Consider the following 24,476-nt stretch of genomic DNA (forward strand, 5'->3'; position numbering starts at 1 on the left):
TAAATTAAGTGTAAAATACATGCAAAATATGCTATGAAATAAATTTCATTAGATATGAAAAAGAGTTTATTAGACTTACGAGGGCACAAACCTAAAAACTTAAAAAAAAAAATTCTTATTTAGTAAATCCTTTTTACTTTTCTAAAGCCCTTTTCAATTATAAAATTCCATTCAAAACAACCCAATATTTTTCCAAAGCCTTTTAATTGATTAAACCTCTTATATTTTATTTTACTAAAATTGAAACTTTATATGGTATTAGTTGTTTGATGTCTTGTAGGAACAATGATTACTACAGTTTTCATTTCTTGAGATTTTATAAATCAAATGAAATTCAGAAGTGTTTCTAAAAATATTACAAACCAATAAAAATGAGTTGAATTTTTATGCATTATCCATGTATAATATTTTGTGTAATTAACCAGACAAAAAAAATCTAAAACATGTTTTATAAAATAATTATTATAAAATTAATAAATTTATTACCTATGACAATATATCCTTAGATAACAATTTAATGTTTTTATATTGTTAATATATTTTACTTAATTTTTTAATATATTTAAAATTCAATATTTTGATCACAAAAGTATAAAAATTTAATTTAGTTACAACGATGATGTATAAATATTTTGCAATAATATTATCGATTAATTTTATTATATATAATTTATAATAAATTATTAATTATATATAACAAAATTATCTCGATATTTATGTGGTGTTTGACGTGATAAAGTAATAACAAATGAAGAGAAGAAAATGTAATGAAGTTATATAATTTAAATTGTTTGATATAGTGCAAACCGAAAAGAGGAAGAAAGTACGATAAAAATTAAATAGAGTTCATCTATTTTTCTCTAGAATTCGAGAGGAATTGCATGGAAATTTCTTAATTAATTATGAGACAATTCCTCTTTCTCCTAATCAAATCAAATTAGTTGTTCTCCAACCACTATGATTAGGTGGGGAGGGATTGGAGTACTTAGTAACATGGAGACCTGGACTCAAATTTTATTGTGATGATCTTTGTAATCTTTCTTATCTTTACAAAAAAAAAATAGTTGTTCTCCACCGGTCTTATAATAATTAGAGTTCTCCATATATTTTGCATCTTTAATAATTATATAGAAATATAATAATAAAATATTGTGTATAGTTATTTTAGTAAAAAAGAATTTTTTTTATTATTTGAGGGATATAATGATCTACCCAAAATTAAACTGCTATATATTTATTCTTTTTATAATAGGTATAAATAATAATAATAAATATAAAAATAAAAAATAAAAAATAAAATATTTATTATTTTAAAACTAAATTATCTTCAAAATATATTATTTTTGTTTTCTCTAGTAAAAATTTTTTGACTAAAAAATCTTTATTTATTTATTTTTACTTTTTTATTTATTTTCTATAGAGTTTTTTTATTATTTATTTTCTTTGCATTTATTGAACACACTCTTATAAATTTCACTTCCTTGTTCTCTTAATAAAATTCAATTACCTTATTTATTAAGATATAAAAATGAACTAACTTAGGTAGTATGACTAAAATTTTCTTAATTGATGACATGATAAACTAATACTAATATGTGATCTAAAATTTGAAGTATTTTAATAATAGATAAAGGAAATAATTATTTCTGTAACGATTTTTCATCTCCATAATTATGGATGATTATAATCTTAAATTTTAAGAAAAATAAATAAATATTTTTAATAATAATTATTAATCGATCCTAAATAAATGTTTACACTATTATATATTTTATTTTTAAAAAAATATTTAGAGCTACATATAGCGTCTCTTTCTCTTATAAATTAAAAGTGATATTAATTTGTATTTGTGGTGATGGTAAAAAGTAAAACTTTGGTGTAGCAGGCGGTCTCCTTCTATCTATATAAACCAAATGGTGCATAGCAAATTCTCCGTACCATGGTGTTGTCAAGGCCACATCCTTCTTAATAAAAAACTCCCTTCCCTTCCCTTTTTATGTATGTATTGGGCCACTGCACCACCTTCTCAAACCCCGCGCCACGTCACTCCTCGCTTCCCTCGCTGGCCTCTCCAACACTCTCACAAACCAACACCTCTCTTCCTCTCTCCTCTTCTCTCTGAATATGGAGAGTCGCCTCCTCAAGGATTTCGAGCTCCACCACAAGAATCCCTCCCTCGAAGCTCTCCGCCGATGGCGTTCCGCCGTCGCGCTCGTCAAGAACCGCCGCCGCCGCTTCCGCATGGTCGCCGATCTTGACAAGCGCTCCGAAGCCGAGCAGATTAAGCAGGGAATCAAGGTACTTTTCCACTTTCCTCTGCCTCCTCTCTTTATTAGCTCTCTCTCTGTTTCAATGTTTATCGCTATGTATCCTTAACCACCATACCGATACAATCTTAGAAAAGCTGCTATGATATATATGTGAACATAAATAAAATCAAATTAAGCGAGAGAGGTTGAGGAAACTTCGATTACTTCCGAGTATTTGTTTATTTCTTGCTTCCATGAGAAAATTCATATGCGCGGTTGCACATGCTATTGGAGTTCTGATTGCTGACAGATATGGAAAAGTAATGGAGGAAGAATATTAAATTCATGTCCACATGTGGAAGTGGAATCGTATACGGAGATCAAACAAAGATAAGAAATGAAAAATTATGCTCCAGCGCCTGTGTGCGATAAAAAATATTTTACCTCATTTCTCTCTCTCTCTCTTTTTTTTAATTATAAAATTTAAATAACTTGTTCATTTTTTTTTTAAAATTTAGATCGTGTCTTAAATTTTTTAGTTCTCTCCAAAATTCTATTATGAAAATAGCGATATACTTAATACATGTTTTTAAAATTTTTGTATTCTAACAAAAAAAATGAGACTATTTATATTCCAAGACAAATTTAATGGATTTTACTTACTTTTGAACTCAAAGAATATGTTTAATAAAAATAATTTTGTAAAAAAAATTAATACTTGAAACATATTATATTGCATGTTTTAAAGAGGACTAAACTATTTTGTAAATTTGGAGAAGAGGTAGTAATTATTATTAAGATGTTTGATGTCATAAAAAAAAATGTTTAATATGTAGCATTTTGTACAGGGAATTTGAGTTGTTTTTACATTTTTTATTTTATTTTATAGATTTGACCTATTTGTCTCTGATAATTTTGTTTGGTAAGAAAGAAACTTGGGAGAAAATAAAAAGAGAAAAAGTTGAACAGAGAGAAAAGAAGTTAAATGTTGATAGAAACAAAAGACTGAAAAGAGACGAGAAACAGATAAAGTAATGAGATTCACGTAAAATAATTTATCTTCAAAATAAGCAGAAATGGATGAAAAGAAGAGATGTGAATTATTTTTATATATTATTCTTTTATTTTATTGCTATATATATATTTATATAAGGATAGTATGAACTTTTTATTTATGTACATATTACATTTTCTTATTTTTTTATTTATATATTTTTAAACAAAACACTCATTTATTTTCTTTCACTTGTTTTTAATTCTTTCTGTCCAACAAACTGTACCGAATGAGAGTCTTTTGTATATTATTTCTCATAATTTTTAAATATTTGTTTTTTTTTTTACTTTTCTTTTTGTCATGAAACTAGATTTTTGTTTTGTTTAATTTTATATGTCGATTCGATTTAGTGTGAAATGACCTGCCAATGGAGATTGTGATTGTGCACAGGCAAAAAGTTTTCGCCTTTTACAAAATGGTTTGGATCGTGTGTCAGAACATGGAAAAGTTAAACCAAAGGAGACTAAATTATTAGCAAAAAGGACACTTTTGCATTAATATAAAATATTAGTCACTAAATTTATGAAATTGTTTTTTTTTATTAAATGCTGTGGGCATTGCACGATAAGTCTTTTTGTTTTATGTTGATTAGTAGAATTTGATAGAATTACTATGGGACTCAAGACTGTCTTTGGCAACTCAAATGACAAATTTAGTAATACATTTTAATTATGTTCTTTTAAATATGTTTTTATTATTGATAATTCTATTAAAAATTGTAAAAAAGTTAATTATATTTTATACTTTAAGATATATATATATATATATATATATATTAATTTTATTATTTTTTTAATAATTTTAACTAATAATTAAGTGTATCTTAAGATGTATTTTTCACTGTATTACTTTTTCATATTTTGGAACGTTCTTTAATGACACTAAATAAAATAGAACAGTTTATTGTCTGTATTATATGTTTATAGTTCTCAAGCCAGTCAACCATTATTGTGAAATTTAGTAAGATTGTTTGATTGAAAAAAAAACATAAGAGGATGAGAAATTAAAAGATGATAGACTCCACATTCTTATTTATTTATTTCTCTCGCATTTCTCTTATATATATCTTATTTATCTAATATTTCTTATATGTTTTTCTTCAAATAAATAATTAAATTTATTTTATTTTTTAATCTATTTTTACTCACTTTTTTTTATATTTATTTTTTACTTTATTTCTCATTTATTTATTTCCTCTCTATCAAACACACACTAAAGAAAAAGAAACAAATGTAAAAGTTTATTTATGATATTATCATGTAACATTTTAATGTCAAAATTCATTGTCTTTTGGGGTTTTTCTTTTTTTAAAAAAGAATAATTTGGATGAACATAATTTTGACAAGTTCTTTTTTATTAATAAAGTGTGTTATAGTTGATAGGTAATTTTGTTTCTTAAATATATAGAGATTTGATTTTAATTTGTGTGTATAAAAAGTGCTTATTAAAAAAGTCATTTTCTTAAATTTTAGTACTTAAAAAATTAGTTCTTATCTTTTGACTAAAGCATATCTTAGTTTATAAATAAATAAATAAATAATTAAAGTATTTAGAAATAAAAAAAAAATGTTTTCTTTAAGAAGAGAAAAAATCATTTAAGTTTATTAGAAGAGTTTTTATTTCTTTATTTTAAAATCATGTTTGTCTCTACTTTTATTTATCTTCAATATCTTAAAGATGAAAGAAAAATAAGTGTACTTTTTTGGAATTTAAATAGAAAAGAGTGAAAATGAAAGGAGTGAAAAATATTAAGTAGAAAGTGAGATGATTTTTAGATTGTTTGGTAAAAGAAAAAAAAATAAAAAAAAAAAAATTTTTATTTTATTTTAATTCATGCGGCACTTGTTTCTCTCCAAATTTGAAGAATCACTATTTAATTTTAATATAAGATGAATGTTATTCCTTTACTCCTAGCCCCGTTTCATGGATCTCTTAGTCCTATTTTTCTTCATTGGAGAATCCTTCCTCTCCATTTCGGTCAAAACAACAATGCATCAAAGAAAACAAAATGTGTTTTATTAAGAAAAATTTAAGTTTCGTCAATCCTATATCATTAAAAATGGTCACTCACCATTTATTCACGTATCAAGCTAAATAGTGTTGGATGTGAAGGGGTGTATTGAGAAAAATTTAAGTTCCATATCGACTAGAGATAAGACAATTAAATAATATATAAATGGAGAACAATCCTTACCTTACAAGTCGATTTTGTAGGGTTGAGTTAGACTCAAATTTACTATTCTAAGATGATATTAGAGCTATCAAGATCTACTCTAAATGAGGTTACCCAGCATTGATACATGCACCCTGGGCGTGAGGGGATGTATTAAGAAAAACCCAAGGCCCGTCAATCTTAGATCATTAAAAAAGGTCAATAGTGCCGGGTGTGAGAGGGTGTATTGAAAAAAATTCAAGTCTCACATCGACTAAAGATAAAACAATTAAAGAGTAGTAATCCTTACCTTACAAATTGATTTTATATGATTGAATTAAACTCAAATCTACTATTCCAACATCTTTTACTTTCATTTCTCCCTTAATCTTCTTCACTCATACGCGTTGCGTTGGAATTGAATAATATGTGTATATGTTTCGAAAAATCTTCCTATTCATCTTTAAAATCGGTCAATCACTTTCATGTGTTAATAATTCAGATAAAATGTTTTTTTAATTTTAACATTTTGAAAGTTTAAACCTTTACTTGTGTTTAGATGAAGAATTTTATAGATTCAATGAATTTTAAATTTTTTATATTTGAATTACTTTGATTTCGATTTCTATTATTTTTAAAATATTTTGTTTGGATTTATCAATTTAAATTTATTAAATTTTAAATTATTAGGTTAAATATGATAATTTGATTCTACTATAATAAAATTAATTTTAAAAGATATTTATATGTTGAGATTTTTAAATTAAAATTTATAAAAATAAATATTAATTAATTTTTAAATATCTAATAATTTTAAAAATTAATATTAATTTTAAAAATATTTTTAAATATTTAATAATTAAAAATATGAAGAAATAAGAGATAAGATAAAATATTTAAGTGAAATAAGAAGAAAAAAAATATAAAAAATTTCAAATTCTTATTTTTTTTTAATTTAAAAATTTACTATTTTAAATTTTTTTATAAATATTTAAATTTTAAATTCTTTATAAATTATTCTATTTAAAATTTTCATCTAAATACACTATTAAAGAATTTTGCGACCATTAAAGAATCATTTCTCTTACCTAAATATTAATACCCCTGAAGGCTGAAGTAGACTAATAATACCGTGTTTAATTTTCAATTTAGATCTTTAAAATATTGTGGGTATAAAGTTATGAAAGAACTTTTTATCCCAATTATAATTGAAGACCTTAATAAAAAATCAAACAAGCACTGAATGAGAGAAATGGGATGGTATGAGACAGCACTGTTTTGTGCTATCTTTTCATTCTTTTGTCATGAATAATGATGTTTGTTGTCACTTGTCCAGATAAGACTTCTGACTCACAATAATATAAAAAAAAAAACTTGGTGCCGATACTTTACTTTGGATGGACGGCAAATAATGTTAACTTTCACGTTGAGCCGAGCCAATTATCATGCGGGATTTGAAATTTTCACTTGCTTCTATTTATTTATTTTCTAAATATTAGGAGTGCCATTAGTCTAAGGATTACAATTTGATAATAAAAATATTCTTAAAAATAAGATAAATTAAACACACGTTAGTTGAATATTGACAAGTTTTTAGATTTAGAAGAGTCACACGCAAAACAATTTCTAAAGTAATGCTTAAAAATAAAAAAATATTCTGTCGTGTCTCCCATCAATGCCTCACGTTTGTCAATCGATACTGAGACCTACAGCAATGTCCGTTACCTGTGAGTTTTACACCTTTTTATTTCTTTGTAAAAACACTGCAAAAATGAATAATATACATGATTTTAAACCTTGATAAGGTGATTGATAATCAATTGTTGTTTGTTTTTTATACGCGGAATTGTTTTAAGTTTTAAAAATAATCATTTTTTTTTTCTTCATAAATCAAACATTTCTGTTTTCATTTTATTTTACTCCTCAATTTTCATCCATCTATTACTCATACATTTTTTCTATCCTACCAAAGTTGTAAGATTTCTTTTGTTTCGGCCAATTCTGTCACACGTATTTTATATGATTTTGTAAGTGTTGCCCACTTTTCACCATGTTGACACTAATGAGCTTATTTTTTGTTTTGAAGTTTTGATACAATTTAACTTTTATCTTTGTACATTTAGGATAAAACCTCATTTCACTCCTTCAACCCAAACATTCACTACGATTATAATTCCTTTTCTAAACCCTCTTTGATTTTACTTAGTATACTATTTTTGGTTGTTTTCTAATAATAAACTAAATATTTTAATTAATTTACTATTTTTTTTTTATATTTTAATAATATATGATCGTTTAGTTCACATAATTTATTCATATATTCCTTCAAATATTCAATATTGACGTTTTATGGAATATCCAAAACCTAAGATATAACTTTACGAACAAAAGTTATTACTTGACCTAATTTTTTTTATCAGAAAATAAAAAATTATAATGTTAAAATATTGATTATTACAATTTAAAAGTATAAATACAAGTGAAGGAAAAATATAAATTATTTTAATTCTCCTTATATATATATAGGTATTTTTTTTCTTCATATTATACTTGTTACATTTATTTTAACATTTGATAAAATATTATATCTTTAAGAGAAAAATAATGAGTATACAATTATTTTTTTGAGAAAACTAAAATTATATTTTCTAAAAGGGTATTTTTATTTTTAAAAATAGAATTTCTATAAAATATTTATAAATATATCTTTTTCATTTCATTTTACATTTTAAAAATGGTTTAATAGCCTCCTTTATTAAATACTTCTACTTTAGGAAGGTAGCTTGTCAAATTTAAACTTCCAGTTCATAGTTTGTCAATTTTTTAGTTGTTCAACTTTTAATTAATTTATCAACTGGTTTTTCAAACGCTAAATGTGAAGTTGTACATTTTATCTCTCTCTCGCTCTCTCTGTTTCACTTATCTAGCTTTGCGGTCCCATATGCCTATCAATAATGTAAGTCTCTGTCCTTATAATGAGATTAACATCGAAATAGACTTTTGAACAAGGTCAAATCGAACTTAAAAAAAAGGCCTAAACTTTATGCCTTACATTTCCGAAACAATTTATGAATATTTTCATTGAAAATGTATCAAGAATTTCTATTTATTATGAGGAATGAGATGTATAAATAATTTATAATGATATATGAATTATTAAACATAAAGGATAAACAAATACATAAATATCCAAATTTTTAAATTTTGATAATTTCTACGTGATTTTATTTTTTACTAGATTATATCGTATTTATAGTAATCTAATCAAGTTGTTTTTTGTGTATTCCGTGTATTGACTTTTAACAACATCCAAGCTTGGATTTTTTTTTATACCATAGTCGTATTTATAGATTTGTATTATATAATTGTATTTTATACTAAATTATAACTTCTATTATCTTGTATTTAGTTCTTAATTCTTAATACGATTTTATCAACGCTTTCCTTAACTCAATAAGGGTTACAAATGTTTTAGCCATAGATAGTAAAATTGTTTGAAATATTTAATATGTAATTTGCATCGAAGGGATCTTGTAGACCACTTCTAGACTAATTGAGCTATAAAAACTTGAAATTTCAAGGTATCTTGGAGGTATTTTCTATGTATATAATTGACCTCCACCACACAAACAAGTTGTTTTAGTTTTTAAGTTTATTTCTCCTTGTGATACCGCAACCACCGAAACTCGAAACTTCCTTGAAATTTCCATAGCAAAAGCATAAATGCGAACGTAGCTGACAAAGACATTTATACTAATAATAGATTTGATACATATCAACAGCAATTAGACAATGAATAGGAAGACAGTTGGTATGTGTTGTCTACAAACCTTTGAAAGTAGCACTCGTGTCCTGTATCAGTGTGATGGTATGTTTGGTTTAATGACAAGAGTAAAAGAAGAAAAAAAAGTGAAAAATGATATAATTTTGTATATTATTTGCTAACAAAAAAAATTGAAAGGAAATATTTGTTTTTTTGGTTTGATTATGTAATGAATTAAAAAAGTATATACTTATTTAGTTTTGCTTTGTAATATCTATAATTATAATTATATAAATTTTCTAAAAAAAAAATCTTACACAAGGCAGGATTCAAACCCTGACTTGCTTAAGCGTGGATCAACTCCTACCGTTGAACCACACAGTTATTAGGAAATTAACATGAATCATTTTAATTAAAAAAATTTAAAGTAGAGAAACAAAAAATGGCCTCATAAAATGCCTTGAACAGTTGAACTGCACGAGAAAGTAACTACCCTTGACTTGTCCTTTGTTGTTGATTTGAAAATGACTTCAAACGCGGCTTTTACGCGTCCAGTTGAATGTTGGATCTGATCAAACTTCAAAAGACACAGCAGCATTTGGAATGGAAGCAGCCGTTGAATTGGCTTGTAAATTGGTGCCGAAAGTTCTGTTGCCGTATTGATGTCAACAATAGCGGATGTTGGAGGAAAGTAAATATTTACTGTAAAAGGGTTTCACACTACAGGAAAACGAGGGTTTAACCGGAATCCTAATCCTTGCCATTGATCAACAGTTAGCGAAGAATTTAATTAATCATTTCTTGATCTTAATAATTTATGGTAACAATCAACCCTACACAAATATCAAGCGATCAAAGTAAAATAGATAAAACATAAAAAGTCTAATAAAGAAAATTTTGTTTAATTTGATCAAATCACAGACCGATCGATAATGAAAATTGCATAGTCCCAGAAAATGACGCCAAAAACTTAATGTGATAAATGTTTTTTTTTTTGTAAGATTATGTTTTTTTGTTACCAAATTTTATTGAGTCAATAAGATAAAAAAAAAAAAAAAAAACTTCATTTGATTGTAAAAGATTAACGAAGGTTAAGATAAAAAGATAACCTCTAGGTTAACATTGAAGAATATATATAGAAAGAAGTTTTTGGGATTGAGATTCACTCAATGATGATTAATGGATTAACTTTTATTGTTTGCTTTGGTTGATTTCAATTTTGAATGTGTCCTGTACAAGTCTCCTATGGACTAATCATTTTAATACTGATCACCTCTAGGCCGATCACCTCTAAGTCAACCACCACCAAAACTGATCAATTTTGGACTAACCTCTCCAAGTCGAACCAACCTCCCTAGATGATCATTCCAAGCCCAACCACTTTTGGACCATTCTCTCCAAACCAATCACATCCAAGCCAAACATTGCAAGCCGATCATCTTCAGATTGACCACTTTCGTGCTAATGTCCTCAAGCTGATCACCTTTAGGCCAACTGACCCATCTTGGTGGGAGTCTGATTGACTGCTTCCCAAGTTAAGGAAGAGTAATTTAAAATGCCATGATTTTAGAGATTGTGCGTGTTTGCGAAAAGTGCTCAATATCAATCATAAATATCGATATTTGTAGGACTATTAATGGTAATAAGTATACAATATCATTTATGGGATCATAACACTAAAAAAGTGACTTGTGCTGGAGATACAACTATGGCATATATAGGAGCTTCTAGACCTTAGATAGGATAGTTGACATTTAATAAATATTTTGGGTTTGGATAGTAGTTAGAGTTCTCTGGTGGTTGTCTTCCATACCGAAACAAAATGTGAATTAACCAATGGTAATCTTTGTTGCCTCTTGAGAATAAAAATGTATCTAATTGAATTGACCCTACCTTCGTGGTAGTTACATTCGATAAAAACCCATTACGCTTTTTCTTAATTCATTGTTTTCTTGAATAATTAAACTTACATTTGTTGTTTAAAACCTAAGTCTTTTCCTCATGGTTCAAACGAATAGGCTTAACTCTCAGTTATTCCCCAAGTGTATAAGATTATATAAAAGGCAGTCAAATGCTTTGCATAATTAAGTTTAATATGAAAAGAATCAAAAAGAGGAAAACAAATTTCGTATTTAGAAGTAAAGATCACAAATCCATTTAAAACATCAAAGGGTTATTCCCAATCATAAAAGCAAAAGAAAGAACTCAATCATAATCAAAGAAAAACTACACAGATGAATCAAGATAATTCAAACTAGTAAGTAGATAAAACAACAATCTTTTGTATATGTGGCATCCAACTAATAGTAGAAGTTCGAACAATGCAAATGTTACAAATGGTATTTCTCTGATGATTGACTTTACCTACTTTGATGATCGACATCACCTACAGTGTTTGCATCCATGTAGCCTTGGAATTTTAATTCTCCTTTACCAAACCACAAAATACTTCTTTGTTGTGCTTTGTATCAAAATCCACTTGCCTGTTTCCCAATGAGATTTACTTAGATGAGAAATGCTAACAACGCATTCTTTTAAACATATTCTCTCTAATCGGTTGAAATTTATTGAAAAACACAAAATTTAGTGGGTCTTACACCTTATTTATTAATTCTCTCTTGATTTTTGTAGTTTTTAATAAATTATGATCGATGAGAGTAAGTGTGTTAGAGAATGGCTAATAATCCTCTACCTAGATTTGATATATATTTGTTAACATTTCCCATTGCATGGACAATATCTGGCCTCGTACAAACTATCATGTGCATCAAATTTTCAACGGCTAAAGCCTACGAAGCCTTAGCCATGAATTTTATTTCTTCCTTGGTTTGAGGGGATTGGTCCTTGGATAGGTAAAAATGATTGTCCGTAAGTGTGTTGACTAGCTTGTTAACACTATGTTAAATCTTTTCAAAACACAGTTGATGTAGTCTACCTAAAATCATTGCAAAATGTCTCTTTGCATTCCAAGGATCTTCTTTGCTGGAATCAAGCCCTTTATTTCAAATTCTTTTTGATAATTGCTACTTCAAGCTTCTAATTGTGTCCATATATAAACAAGATACTAGCATATCATCAAGTTTCTAATTGTGTCCATATCTAAACAAGATACTTGCATATCATCGATTTAAAGTAGCAAAATGGTATAACTGAACATAAAGAAGCAATAAAGATCTACATTGCATTTCTAGAATCCTTCTTGTGCATGAAGCCATCAAACGTCTTGTATTAGTGTCTTGGAACTTGTTTTAGACCATACAAATTCTTCTTCAATTTGCATCCCATACTTTCCTTCCTTTCTCTAAGAAAACTTCAGGTTGGTGCATGTATATCTCCTAATTTGAAGAAATGCAGTTTTCACATCCAATTGCTCAAGATAGAGTTTTTTTATTGAATTTGAAAACAATACTTACCATAGTCCTGTTGGTATTGAGCTTCAAATCTGAAGCAAAAAATTTAGTGTAACGACCCCTTCCTTTTGCTAGAATCCTTTGACAACCAATTGAGTTCTGTATCTCTTGAAGCCACCATGTTCTACCTTTATTTGAAACACCCATTTGTTGTGAAGTGCCTTCTTTCCCATGAGTAACTCAGCTAGTTCTCATGTTTAGTTGGAGTATTTCTTCTTTCATGGCAAGCTCCCACTAATATATTTTGTTCTTAAATTTTAACTGAGGTTTCTAGAAAGAATTCTCCTTAACAGTTTAAAAGTTTCATTATAGCATTGGTTTCATGTGACTAGATACGGGACAATTTTTTCTTATAAATGAGGATATTGCTACCTTTCATTGTGCATATTGTCAATTTGTCGTTTCCAGTTTTACTATACTACCTTCGGCTTATTCTGTCAGGAAAAAATTCGAATTGCTCTCTATGTTCAAAAGGCAGCATTACAATTTATTGATGGTATGGTGCTCCGATTTCAAACAAAGTTCTTATCATTTCTTTATAACCAAACACTTTCTCTTCTTTTATTTTCTAAGCTAATCTGGTTTTATTTTGCAGCTGGTAATCGAGTTGAATACAAAGTATCAAGTGAGGCAAGAGATGCTGGTTTTGGTATTCATCCAGATGAGATTGCTGCTATTGTTCGCGGCCATGATAATAAGACGTTAGATGATTTTGGTGGAGTTGAAGCCATTGTAAGGAAACTGTCAGTTTCTGTGGATGGAGGTGTCAGCGAAGAGAGCATAAATATCAGACAACAGATTTATGGATTCAATCGTTATACCGAAAAACCTTCTAGATCGTTCCTGATGTTTGTGTGGGATGCACTTCAGGACTTAACTCTGATCATTCTCATGGTTTGTGCTGTGGTTTCTATAGGTATAGGGATTGCCACTGAAGGATGGCCAAAGGGAACGTATGATGGTGTGGGAATCATACTCAGTGTATTCTTGGTAGTCATAGTTACAGCTGTCAGTGATTATAAGCAATCCCTGCAGTTCAGGGATTTGGACAAAGAGAAGAAAAAGATATTTGTTCAGGTCACTAGGGATGGGAAAAGACAGAAGATCTCAATTTATGATATAGTAGTTGGTGATGTTGTTCATTTGTCAACTGGGGATCAAGTTCCAGCTGATGGGCTTTTTTTATCAGGGTACTTTCTGCTTATTGATGAATCAAGTTTGTCAGGTGAGAGCGAACCTGTAAATGTAGATGAAGAAAAACCTTTTCTTCTTTCAGGAACCAAAGTGCAGGATGGTCAGGGGAAGATGTTAGTTACAACTGTTGGCATGAGGACTGAATGGGGAAAATTGATGGAGACTCTAAACGAGGGAGGAGAGGATGAGACTCCATTGCAGGTTAAATTAAATGGAGTTGCTACTATTATTGGTAAAATTGGTTTGACATTTGCCATTCTGACATTTGTGGTGTTGACAATAAGGTTTCTGGTTGAAAAAGCACTTCGTGGTGAGTTTGCCAGTTGGTCTTCGGATGATGCAATGAAGCTACTGGACTTCTTTGCTATTGCTGTAACCATAATTGTTGTCGCTGTTCCTGAAGGATTACCTCTGGCTGTCACACTCAGTCTTGCTTTTGCAATGAAAAAATTAATGAATGACAAGGCACTTGTAAGGCATCTTTCTGCATGCGAGACAATGGGTTCAGCTAGTTGCATTTGCACAGACAAGACAGGGACATTGACCACTAATAAAATGGTGGTTAATAAAATATGGATATGCGAAAACGTCATCCAGATTGAAGGTAATGAGAGTGCAGACAAACTGAAAACATGTACATCTGAAGGAGTTCTAAACATCCTTTTACAGGCTACATTTCAAAATACTTCTGCTGAAGTAGTTAAAGGTAAAGATGGAAAGGACACAATATTGGGAACCCCAACAGAATCAGCACTGTTGGAATTTGGCTGCCTTTTGGGCGATGATTTTGATGCTTATTCCAAGCGTAGAGAGTATAAGATACTCAAAGTTGAGCCATTCAATTCAGTCCGAAAGAAAATGTCTGTGCTTGTGGGTCTTCCTGATGGAGGGATCCGAGCTTTCTGCAAAGGTGCATCAGAAATAATATTAAAAATGTGTGACAAAATTATTGATTGCAATGGGGAAGTTGTTGATCTTCCCCAAGACCGGGCAAATAATGTCTCCGATGTTATAAATGGCTTTGCCTCTGAAGCTTTGAGAACTCTCTGTTTGGCCTTCAGAGACATAAATGAAACCCATGAGGAAACCAACATTCCAGATGGTGGCTATACTCTAATAGCCTTAGTAGGAATCAAGGATCCAGTACGCCCTGGGGTTAAGGAAGCTGTTCAAACTTGTATAGCTGCTGGAATAACTGTCCGAATGGTTACTGGTGATAACATAATTACAGCTAGAGCTATAGCTAAAGAATGTGGTTTACTTACCGAGGGTGGTGTAGCCATAGAAGGTCCAGATTTTCGTGATTTGTCTCCCGAGCAAATGAATCAAGTCATACCAAAAATTCAGGTTTTGATCTCATCGCAAATTCTGTCACTTTAGTTCTCAAGGACAGGGAAAGGGGATTGTATAGGTGTTTTGTATCCTCTCTCGAGAGTCGAGATGCTTGACTTTTCTTTTGTACTTGATATGGTTTCAGGTGATGGCACGATCCTTACCGCTTGACAAGCACAAGTTAGTAACGAATTTGAGGAATATGTTTGGTGAGGTTGTTGCTGTTACTGGAGATGGAACTAATGATGCTCCTGCTCTGTGTGAGGCTGACATTGGACTTGCAATGGGCATAGCGGGAACTGAGGTTTGTATCTCTTATTTGCAATGGTAATTCTGGCAGTTAAGTGCAGTCCTAGTTTTGTTAATTGTCCTGCATTGTTTAAGATACAAGGTTATCTTCTATTCTAGTTACATCATTTATTTACCGATTCTTTAATTTTTTTTCTTTGTTATCTTGTCTATCTTCCTCCCCTAGACTTGTACCATAGGTGGAGGTATCTTTTCTCTTTTTATGTTAACGACTCTTAGCTGCCATGGATATCTAATAACATTTTTTGTCCTTGAAAATTAATACCATTTACAGGTTGCCAAAGAAAATGCTGATGTAATTATAATGGATGATAACTTCACGACTATTGTCAATGTTGTCAAATGGGGACGTGCAGTATATATAAACATTCAAAAATTTGTGCAGTTTCAATTGACAGTTAATGTTGTTGCTCTGGTTATCAACTTCGTTTCTGCATGCATCACTGGTTTGTTGGTTAATAGAATTTGTTTTCCTTTTTAAATTCTGTTGAATTTGTTTCAAGGAACAATGGTAATAGTCTTCCTTCTTTCAGGATCTGCTCCACTCACAGCTGTTCAGTTGCTTTGGGTCAACTTGATCATGGACACTCTTGGTGCATTGGCCCTGGCTACTGAACCTCCTAACGATGGACTTTTGAAAAGACCCCCAGTTGCAAGGGGAGCAAACTTTATCACCAAACCAATGTGGAGGAATATCATTGGTCAAAGTATATATCAATTAATTATCCTTGCGATTCTAAATTTTGACGGGAAGAGGCTACTTGGAATTAGTGGTTCAGATGCAACAAAAGTGCTTAACACTTTGATATTCAACTCCTTTGTATTTTGCCAGGTACACTCTGCATGCATAATGTCCTAAATGTTGGTTATACTTAATAGACTACAAACATGATAAATTCTGAGGATGGATGCTAAAATAAAAGTTCAAACCTGTAAAAAAATGGTATAGTAAATTGTTTTCCATTTATTTAGCTTGTTTTCCCTTTGTCTCTATTTTCCCAGGTGTTTAATGAGATAAACAGTAGAGATATTGAAAAGATAAACATATTCAGAGGCATGTTTGACAGCTGGATATTTTTGTTGATAATTTTCGCCACCGTGGCATTCCAAGTGGTGATAGTTGAATTCCTTGGAACGTTAGCCAGCACTGTGCCTCTAAACTGGCAATTCTGGTTACTAAGTTTGTTAATCGGAGCAGTTAGCATGCCCATAGCTGCTATCCTCAAGTGCATCCCAGTAGAAAGAGATACTAGTAAGCAGCACCATGATGGTTATGAGGCACTGCCATCTGGTCCCGAGCTGGCATAAAATATTATAAGACTATGGTTTCGTTCTACTTTTCTTTGTTTTTGGGTCATGAACATTTATTTTCTTCTGTTTTTGTTTATTTTGGGGAACTAACATTACCAAAAACAACTGGATGAACATTGACAAGAATGCCTTACCAAGCTACATTTTTACACTAGGGCACTTCCTGGGTTGCTTTGCTGATTTCTCCTCCTATTGTGCTTTTAATTCTGTCATTAGTTACGGCTTTGGAAAGACTTGATACCATACGGAATTCCCAGGCATGACAAAACATACATGGGTGTTGGGAAAGAAATGATTGAAGGCAACACCATGAATGGGACTCTGGATAATTTTTCATGGAAGCACTTCTAGGAGAGAAAAATAAGAAGAAAAAATGAAATAAGTTTTTTTTGTAAGTTAAAGTTAACTTATATATTAACTATTTTTTATGGAGAAGTTTATGATGATTTTTCTTCTTATTTTTCTTTCTTTAAAGTGCTCCTGAAAAAGTTTATCCAATTATGTCAGATCCAGATGTTTAAGGAGCATTTTCATTTGAGAACAATTCCAAAATTTTGCAACTCTTAGTTGACATAAATGTTCTTGGAATTCATTTAAGAATCTTGTTGTGCAAAACTCCTAGAAACATTCGTGCGCCCTTGCTTTACCAGCATGACAAGGATGCTCATGCTATCTGATACCAAACAAGCAGATTTGGAGCCCCTCATATTATGCATCCCTGCATTTGAGCAAAGTTTGGACCGTTTGGCTTGCATCGAAGAGATCCCAGCACGTGCTACAACAAACTAGGTAGTCCTCGAAATTTATAGTTGACTAGTGCATTTTTGTAATGTATGATATACTTTTTTTCATGTTCATTATTAAATATGGTGTTATTGGTATAAAGGCAGATTGTGCCTACCTTTAGAATTTTACTTCAGAATATATATTAATTTGTAATATTGATATATTGAATATCGAACTCAACATGATCTTTAATTATATAGTTTTGAAATAATTGCTTCTGATGCGTTCCTAAGCACAATTTCTTGTGCTTCAACTCATCGCATAAACAAAATTGGCACGCTTACTGAGGACAAAATGTACGAGTGATGAATAAATATTTATGTGGTAGATACAACAGAATAACATAAAATCACTTCCCTCTACTCCTAGTCACGTTACAAAGAATCTTGTTCATATAAATAAACTACAATAAAATACACGAATAAGACAATCGGTGAATGTTAAGAGACTGTTCATCTAAACCTCCTTTTTGTTTCTCCATATGCAGCAACTCCCATTACAGTAATTGTATAGCCACCCATGCCAACAACAGTGACAGGATTTCTGAATAATAGTATTGAGATTACAACAGCTACCGCACCTTTCGCATTGCCTAATACCTGGTTAAATTTTAGAGGGAATTCAGTGTATGAGTTGCATGAAATAACAAAACAAGTTTGCAATAAGATAACCTTGACATGAATGGTTAATGTGATTTTGGGTCTGGTTCCCCAAGAAGTAACTTGCACAATCAAATAATTAAAAGGATTTGAGGGAATCTTGATCATGTCATCAGTAGAACGGTTCAGTAAAGTTCTTCAAAAGGAAACAAATAAAAGAGAAACAATGTATTTGGAGAAACTAAAAGAAGTTTCATCTACTGATCAATGTTTAAACATTTATGTGTTAGCATCAAGTGTTTTTTTGGCTCCTTCAAGAAACACTAGCATACAAACGTGTGCATTGCACAAAACTACAAAACTATTGCAGAAGAAAATTAGAATGAATAGAAGTTTCTATAAAACATTAAGCATAAAGTACTGTAAAATAATCAAAGAAAACATGTGCACAAAGATTTTATCAAAACATCCTATAGAGAGGAATGTGTCGGGCCTGTCGGCTAATCGTGACTAATGCAATTTGTTAATCTTCCAGAGTCCAAACATTTCTTTTCAAAGTTTAAGCATCTAATATCCTTGTGTAAAATATAGTTAGAAGTCTTTTTCAATTTTTCATTCATTGTTCTAATGATTAAAAGAACCTTAGTCTTAGTTCTTCTCTTATTAGCTCTTAGCCAAATATTTTTCATAATTTATAGCAGTGAAAAAGAGGCAAACCTGGAGTGTCAGAGCACTAGTATGTTTAGTCACCAGGAAGTTTGTTAAGTTTGCTGCATATGCTGTAATTGAGTTGAGCAAAAGAAGTAGCCCCATGGATTTATTGTCCTTTGCAAGCGTCAATGTGACATCTACGACATTTGGCTCCATGATTAGTGCTGCAGGCAACAAAACTAGGACCGCGATTGGAGACATATACAGGAGCAAATTCATTGAATTCAACTTCTCCCTGTTAAGTTGAAGTGGATGCAACACTATAAGCATTTTGTAACAGCTAAAAAAGGCTTATGCAATTTTGGTTTACCAAGAAATTATGGGGAGTAGGAACCTCAAGAATCCTGGTCATTGTCATGCTAATACTGATAATTTGGAGGAACATAAAAATTTCCAGTACTAATTGCAGAAGAAAATGAAAAATGTATCTTAAGTTGTGTTTTTTAATTCGAATAAAATAATTTAGCCAGAGTTTGAAAAGAGAAACAGGTAGTCTGATGTATGCGACCTAGTCACCCTGTTGTACTTGAATAAGTAAATACATAAGAATGTATGTTTACAATAAAGTTAGGGACTAATCCTTACATAATATAGAATCAATTCATTTGGACAACTCGTGAGAAATGTTATGAATCATGATATAGGTTTAAGGACTCTTGGGAAGTAGCAGTTTCACTATAGTGAAAGGCAAGAGCAGAAGTGCACTATGTCTAAGATTACAAATGAGAGTTTTAGTCACACCATAAGTTCTTTCACAACTACTCCTTTTGTATTTCAATGCAAATAGTATAGGAACTTTCATTGGTTAAGTAACTAAACCACCGAAAAGTAACATGATGTTAGCCCAAAACTTTTAGCAAAAATTAATTATTTGTTGGGTTGGAAAAGAGTGTCTTTTTCTAGCAAATGATTTTTGGTGAAAGAAGTGAATTCATAAAAGTTTTCCTTTTTCTCGCATACCATGAATGAGATTGAAGGAACGGGTTAGCTACTATCAAATGTTAAACTTGAGTAAGCAATATCAGCGACACAACTTTCAATTGGACAGTAATAAACCAACAATACCAATAAAGGGCTAAAGAATAAATTTGGCCATTAAAGCAATATCATATCATTCTAAAACATATGTTTTTGAATCCACAATTCACAATGACTTGATATCTTCAGCAAATATGATTTAGGTACCTAGGCACTCCACAACCTTGGCTACTTATCCATTACAGCAGACCTCTTGAAAAGTTCATTAGTTGCAAATACCTTGATTGAAGTATGTTTTTACCTATGACAACATTGATATCACTTTCCTGCTTTTTATTCAAAAAAGATATACTATTGGATGTTTTATGAGTCATCATGATATCATATCTTTCACACACAGTACAGTTAAACAACTTCCTGAAATATCCTTAAATGATTTTTTTCCTAAGAAAAGTAAGTTAAGACAGCCTTAATGCTCCTATTAATATATATAAAAAATTCCTGAAATATCCTGATTTTTTTCCTATTAATGAACAGGTTTTGGTTAGAAATACATAAGGTGAGGGGAACCATATTAGATTGCAGATTTCAGTAATCTTAGATAATTTTTTTAGCTGGATAGCCCTTGAAGTTAGATTAATAGAGAAATCCTAGAAAGTGTAAAATATCTTTACCCTTCAGAAGAAAGTAAAATGCTCTGAAGGACAGACTTGAAAGCTCTAGCGGCAGTGGCACTTAGGCACATAATGAATCCAAATAAGTGAAACCCTGGCTCGCCCTGCAATCACCAAGAAAATCTTGTAGCTCTACAGAACCAAAATGAGTAAACAGAAAGGAAATATGCACCACGCAGGTCCAAAGAAACTACTATTTCTAGTCAGTCATATAACAAATTAACAAATTATATCGTAGTGTGCAATACACAGAATGCCACAAAAGTTGATAATTAGATAACTATTAAGAGCCTAATTCTTGACAAGCCTTGGGGGAGGTATCATAATCATATATATATAGCATGATTAGATGAAATAAAATGACAAGTTACGTAACTTCAACGCTAGTTGATTTAAAAACAGCCAAAAATCTGGCTATCTGATATCAGCTAATAAATTAGAACTGTACAGATCCAAAAAAGAAGACGACAACAGAGAATAATGTCAAGAAGCATCATTCTCTTGAAAATTTTCCACATCTATTTCGTGTTGGAAAGAAAAAAGTGGGTTAAAAATTAAAAAACCTCTAACTGTTGCGGTTTTACAGTTCTTGAAAAGTTGAGATCTCATTAACCTCCAAGCAGGTTGCACTTCATCAAAGTCAAAATCCCTCGTAGTTTTCAAACAATCACAGATCAACTAAATCTCACAAACAACCACCACCTCATCTGTCCAACATCACTCCAGATCTGGAGTAACCATGATGCAGCATTGACATGTTAATCAAAACACTACGTGCCTCTACAGTCACACAAACACCCTTCACAGGTTACACATCAATATGAATGAATCAAGCCTAACACACACAAACACATCCATGACAATTCACAACATTCAAAATAAATCAATTGAAAGACAAGTTCTACGATTATAGGGAACAAAACAAAACATACCCCACTTGCAATGACAACCCCAGCAACAACAGGAACAAGGGCAGCATAGGTAACCCAAGCCTCTCTCTTAAGGGTGGCCAAATAGGCAAAGACAGCAGTGAAGAAAGGAGTGGTTGCCCCAACTGCTTGGTTGAATGACACAGCTAGGTACCTGAGGGAGACGTTGCCACCCACCACAGAGGCACAGAACACAAGGCTCAAAGTTGCAATCTTCATGAACTGAGACCTTGATTTTATCATCTGCTGAGGCACCACCTTGAAGAACACGATGGACACATAGCTGAGAACAGCACAGGCTGACATGTGGCACATTGTGAGGAAGATGGGGAACTTGAACCCATAGTTTGAAAGCAGATACTTGTTCAGAAGAATCACACCAATGTTTGATGAGTACCAAAGTGTAACCAGAAAACATATGAACAGATTCTCCTTGCTGTTGATGGACATGGTCTTTCCACTCTTGCCTCCACCCCCACCCTGGATTTCCATTTTTCACATCAGCCTCTAATCATTACACTCCCAAAATTAAAAATAAAATTAAAATTAAAAAATGTTTTTTCCCCCCCAACCTTTTTCTGTTTGTTTTATGCTTTGTTATATGCACTTACCCCACTTTCTTTCACTGTGGCCTTGGCTTCACTTTCAAAGGATGCTTTGGATCTCATGCCGTAAGAACCATGTGTGCTCATTGAAACTTTTTGTTGGTACGTTGGAGATGGGGCACACCCTGCTTTTGTTTGGGGACTATCTATATGTATACACAATGGGGTCTTAAATTTTTAATTGTTCTCTGTCATGGCATTCAGCATTGGTGATGGTGATGAACGTTGGTTGAAAGCTTGTGGAATGGATTTGAGTCAGGTTTTGTCGATGCTATTGCTAATCAAGTAGTACCGATTTAGAGGAAGGAATATTTATAGAAAGTTTTCTGTTGACATTTTCAAGGTAGCATCCATAAATGTTATGCTTCAAGGACTAACACCATTCTCTCTTAACCGATCATTGTGCTCACAATTTACTAACCGATCATCCAAAACCTTTTGAAATAAACACATTTTGTCTTTTTTTTTTATAATAAAATGATGTGTTAAAAAATATATCATCACTTTATCATAAATGATCATATGTATATAATCAAAAGGTTTCATATCAACGAACTGTGATATGATTACTGATTAGTAAATAATTTTAATTTTTTAAAATATTTAGTTAGATTAGTCATCAACTTTCGTATAGAAATATTGTAATTTACAAAAATAAATAAAGTTTCTGCCCAGTTGATTAACATTGCCTATTTTTATACTGATTGTCTTAAAAAAAATTATAAAAGAAAAACTTTTAATTGATTAATAATATAAAAACTTTTACAAATTGTTTTTGGTATACAAGTGTAGGAATTCTTTCACTCTCGGGCTAGATGGGGATGTTATTGTGAAGATTTTTTTTGGGTAATAGAATTGAATTCCAAATCATTTAAAACATAAAGCAAGTTAGTATCATTTTGAGAGAACCTATTTTTGATTGAAATTGAAAAGGGGTGTCCCACACATCATATCCGTGGTCCTTCCACCACCCAAAATTTTCCCTTAATGTTAGGATTGGAGTAAACTAATCCTGATTTTTGGGGTGTTTTTGTTTGTTGTGGGGCTAATAATGAGAGATTTAATAATTAGGCTAAATAAAAGGGTGAAATAATAAAGACTAAAGTTTATGGGAAATGAGATCCGTTTCGATGCAAATGATAAAAGCGGTGCAAGACGACACGTTGGAAACAAAACGACAAAGATCTGAACACTTGTCGTATAACCTCATCTTTCTTTGATTTGTGTTTCAAACGCCAACTCTTCCAAGCCAACTTTGATTTCTCACCACCGACACTCATGCTACGAGATTGGATCAACAAAGACCCTTTTTATTTTTCATATAAGAATTTTTTGTACCAAATATACATACAATATCTTTTAAAACAAGGTATAACTCCTATAAAGATAAATAAGAGACAAAATGATTCATATAAAAACAAATGACAAAAGATTATTTAAAAGGTTTGTTCGTATAATGGCATAGATATATGTTATTTTATATTGTTTATTTTAAATAATATTTTGTTGTTTCTTTTTATATGAATCATTTCGTCTCTTATTTATTTATTTTACAACTATGTAATTTTCTTTTAAGTGAAACTAAATGTATGTATTTTTTCTTCATTTTTTAGTTTTATTTTGGAACTATTCATGAGTAATTGCTCATAAAATAAAAATTATTTTCCCTTTTTGTAAGGTAATTACAAATTTAAAGAGATGTATTTGATTGAGATTTTATAAAATTATTTTAGTAAAAAAAATTGTAATTTTTTTAAAGATTTTGAAAGAATGCAATGACGTTTAATTATTATTTTTTAAATATAATAACTTTTAAGAAGTTTTTTTAAAAATAACTTTTATAATCAATATTTTGTATTGATTTATATAATAAGAATATATAAGATTTTAAGGAATTTGTAATATTTCAAAATACAGTATAAATTTTTAAAAAGCGATACAAGTAATAAAAAATAATATAATTGATAAGGTTTGAATAAAGAAAAATCAAATTAATACAATTTTTTAATCTTTAATAAATAATTGATTCTATTTTCATAGTAACATTCTTTTACATATAATATTCTTTTCTTATTCATGCTATTAAATTTAAATAATATGTTCAAATTTATAATATTTGTTAACTAATAAAAATTGTTAAATTTGACCAAATCTAATGGGTTGATCTAAATTTGTTTGTCTGCTAGGTCAAGCCAAATTTAATAATTGATAATATTTAATAATTTAATAATAATTTAAAAAAATTTAATATTAAAAATAAATATTAAGAGAGAGATAGGAGAGAGTGAAAGAAATAATAAAGGCAAGAGAGAAGCCTTTAGAGAGAGAAAAAAAAATTGAAGGAAAAAAGTCTTACAAAATTAAAAAAGATTGAGATTGTTGAATGAGTGAATTATATGTAAATTTTACTAAAAAATCTT

At 30.3% G+C, this 24,476-nt stretch overlaps 2 protein-coding genes across 4 annotated transcripts; one reads left to right on the top strand and one right to left on the bottom strand.

Annotated features, from left to right (window-relative positions):
• The first annotated feature begins 1,921 nt into the window (after positions 1–1,921).
• LOC109811438 (calcium-transporting ATPase 4, plasma membrane-type) lies at positions 1,922–17,724 on the top strand. Of its 3 annotated transcripts, XM_083077237.1 has the most exons (7): positions 1,922–2,298; positions 13,070–13,124; positions 13,224–15,169; positions 15,300–15,458; positions 15,738–15,909; positions 15,997–16,295; positions 16,466–17,724. In XM_083077237.1, exons 1-7 carry the CDS (start codon positions 2,125–2,127, stop codon positions 16,769–16,771), a joined length of 3,111 nt encoding a protein of 1,036 aa, XP_082933363.1. In that variant the 5' UTR covers positions 1,922–2,124; the 3' UTR covers positions 16,772–17,724. The 3 variants fall into 3 exon arrangements, with proteins under 3 accessions (XP_082933363.1, XP_082933364.1, XP_082933365.1); XM_083077238.1 differs by having other exon boundaries at positions 1,924–2,298; positions 13,070–15,169; XM_083077239.1 differs by lacking the exon at positions 13,070–13,124 and having other exon boundaries at positions 2,158–2,298.
• Positions 17,725–17,844: 120 nt separating this feature from the next.
• Positions 17,845–22,473, bottom strand: LOC109811429 (UDP-URONIC ACID TRANSPORTER 1). Its single transcript, XM_020375184.3, has 5 exons — positions 22,063–22,473; positions 21,455–21,931; positions 20,523–20,626; positions 18,877–19,105; positions 17,845–18,159 (listed from the first exon to the last, which is right to left on the bottom strand). Exons 1-5 carry the CDS (start codon positions 22,141–22,143, stop codon positions 18,013–18,015), a joined length of 1,038 nt encoding a protein of 345 aa, XP_020230773.1. The 5' UTR covers positions 22,144–22,473; the 3' UTR covers positions 17,845–18,012.
• Positions 22,474–24,476: the final 2,003 nt, after the last annotated feature.

The sequence above is a fragment of the Cajanus cajan genome, chromosome 6 (genome assembly GCF_000230855.2).
Source record: "Cajanus cajan strain Asha chromosome 6, NIPB_CcT2T_4, whole genome shotgun sequence".
Lineage (NCBI taxonomy): Eukaryota > Viridiplantae > Streptophyta > Magnoliopsida > Fabales > Fabaceae > Cajanus > Cajanus cajan.

Excerpts from the sequence above, each read along its gene's own strand:
- LOC109811429 (XM_020375184.3), bottom strand. The coding sequence starts at position 22,143 with ATGAGCACACATGGTTCTTACGGCATGAGATCCAAAGCATCCTTTGAA. Across the intron at positions 20,627-21,454 it reads GGGTTGTCATTGCAAGTGGG|GGCGAGCCAGGGTTTCACTT; the intron begins GTATGTTTTGTT and ends TGGTGATTGCAG. Across the intron at positions 18,160-18,876 it reads CTAGTGCTCTGACACTCCAG|GTATTAGGCAATGCGAAAGG; the intron begins GTTTGCCTCTTT and ends AAATTTAACCAG.
- LOC109811438 (XM_083077238.1), top strand. The coding sequence starts at position 2,125 with ATGGAGAGTCGCCTCCTCAAGGATTTCGAGCTCCACCACAAGAATCCC. Across the intron at positions 15,459-15,737 it reads TGGGCATAGCGGGAACTGAG|GTTGCCAAAGAAAATGCTGA; the intron begins GTTTGTATCTCT and ends TACCATTTACAG. Across the intron at positions 16,296-16,465 it reads ACTCCTTTGTATTTTGCCAG|GTGTTTAATGAGATAAACAG; the intron begins GTACACTCTGCA and ends CTATTTTCCCAG.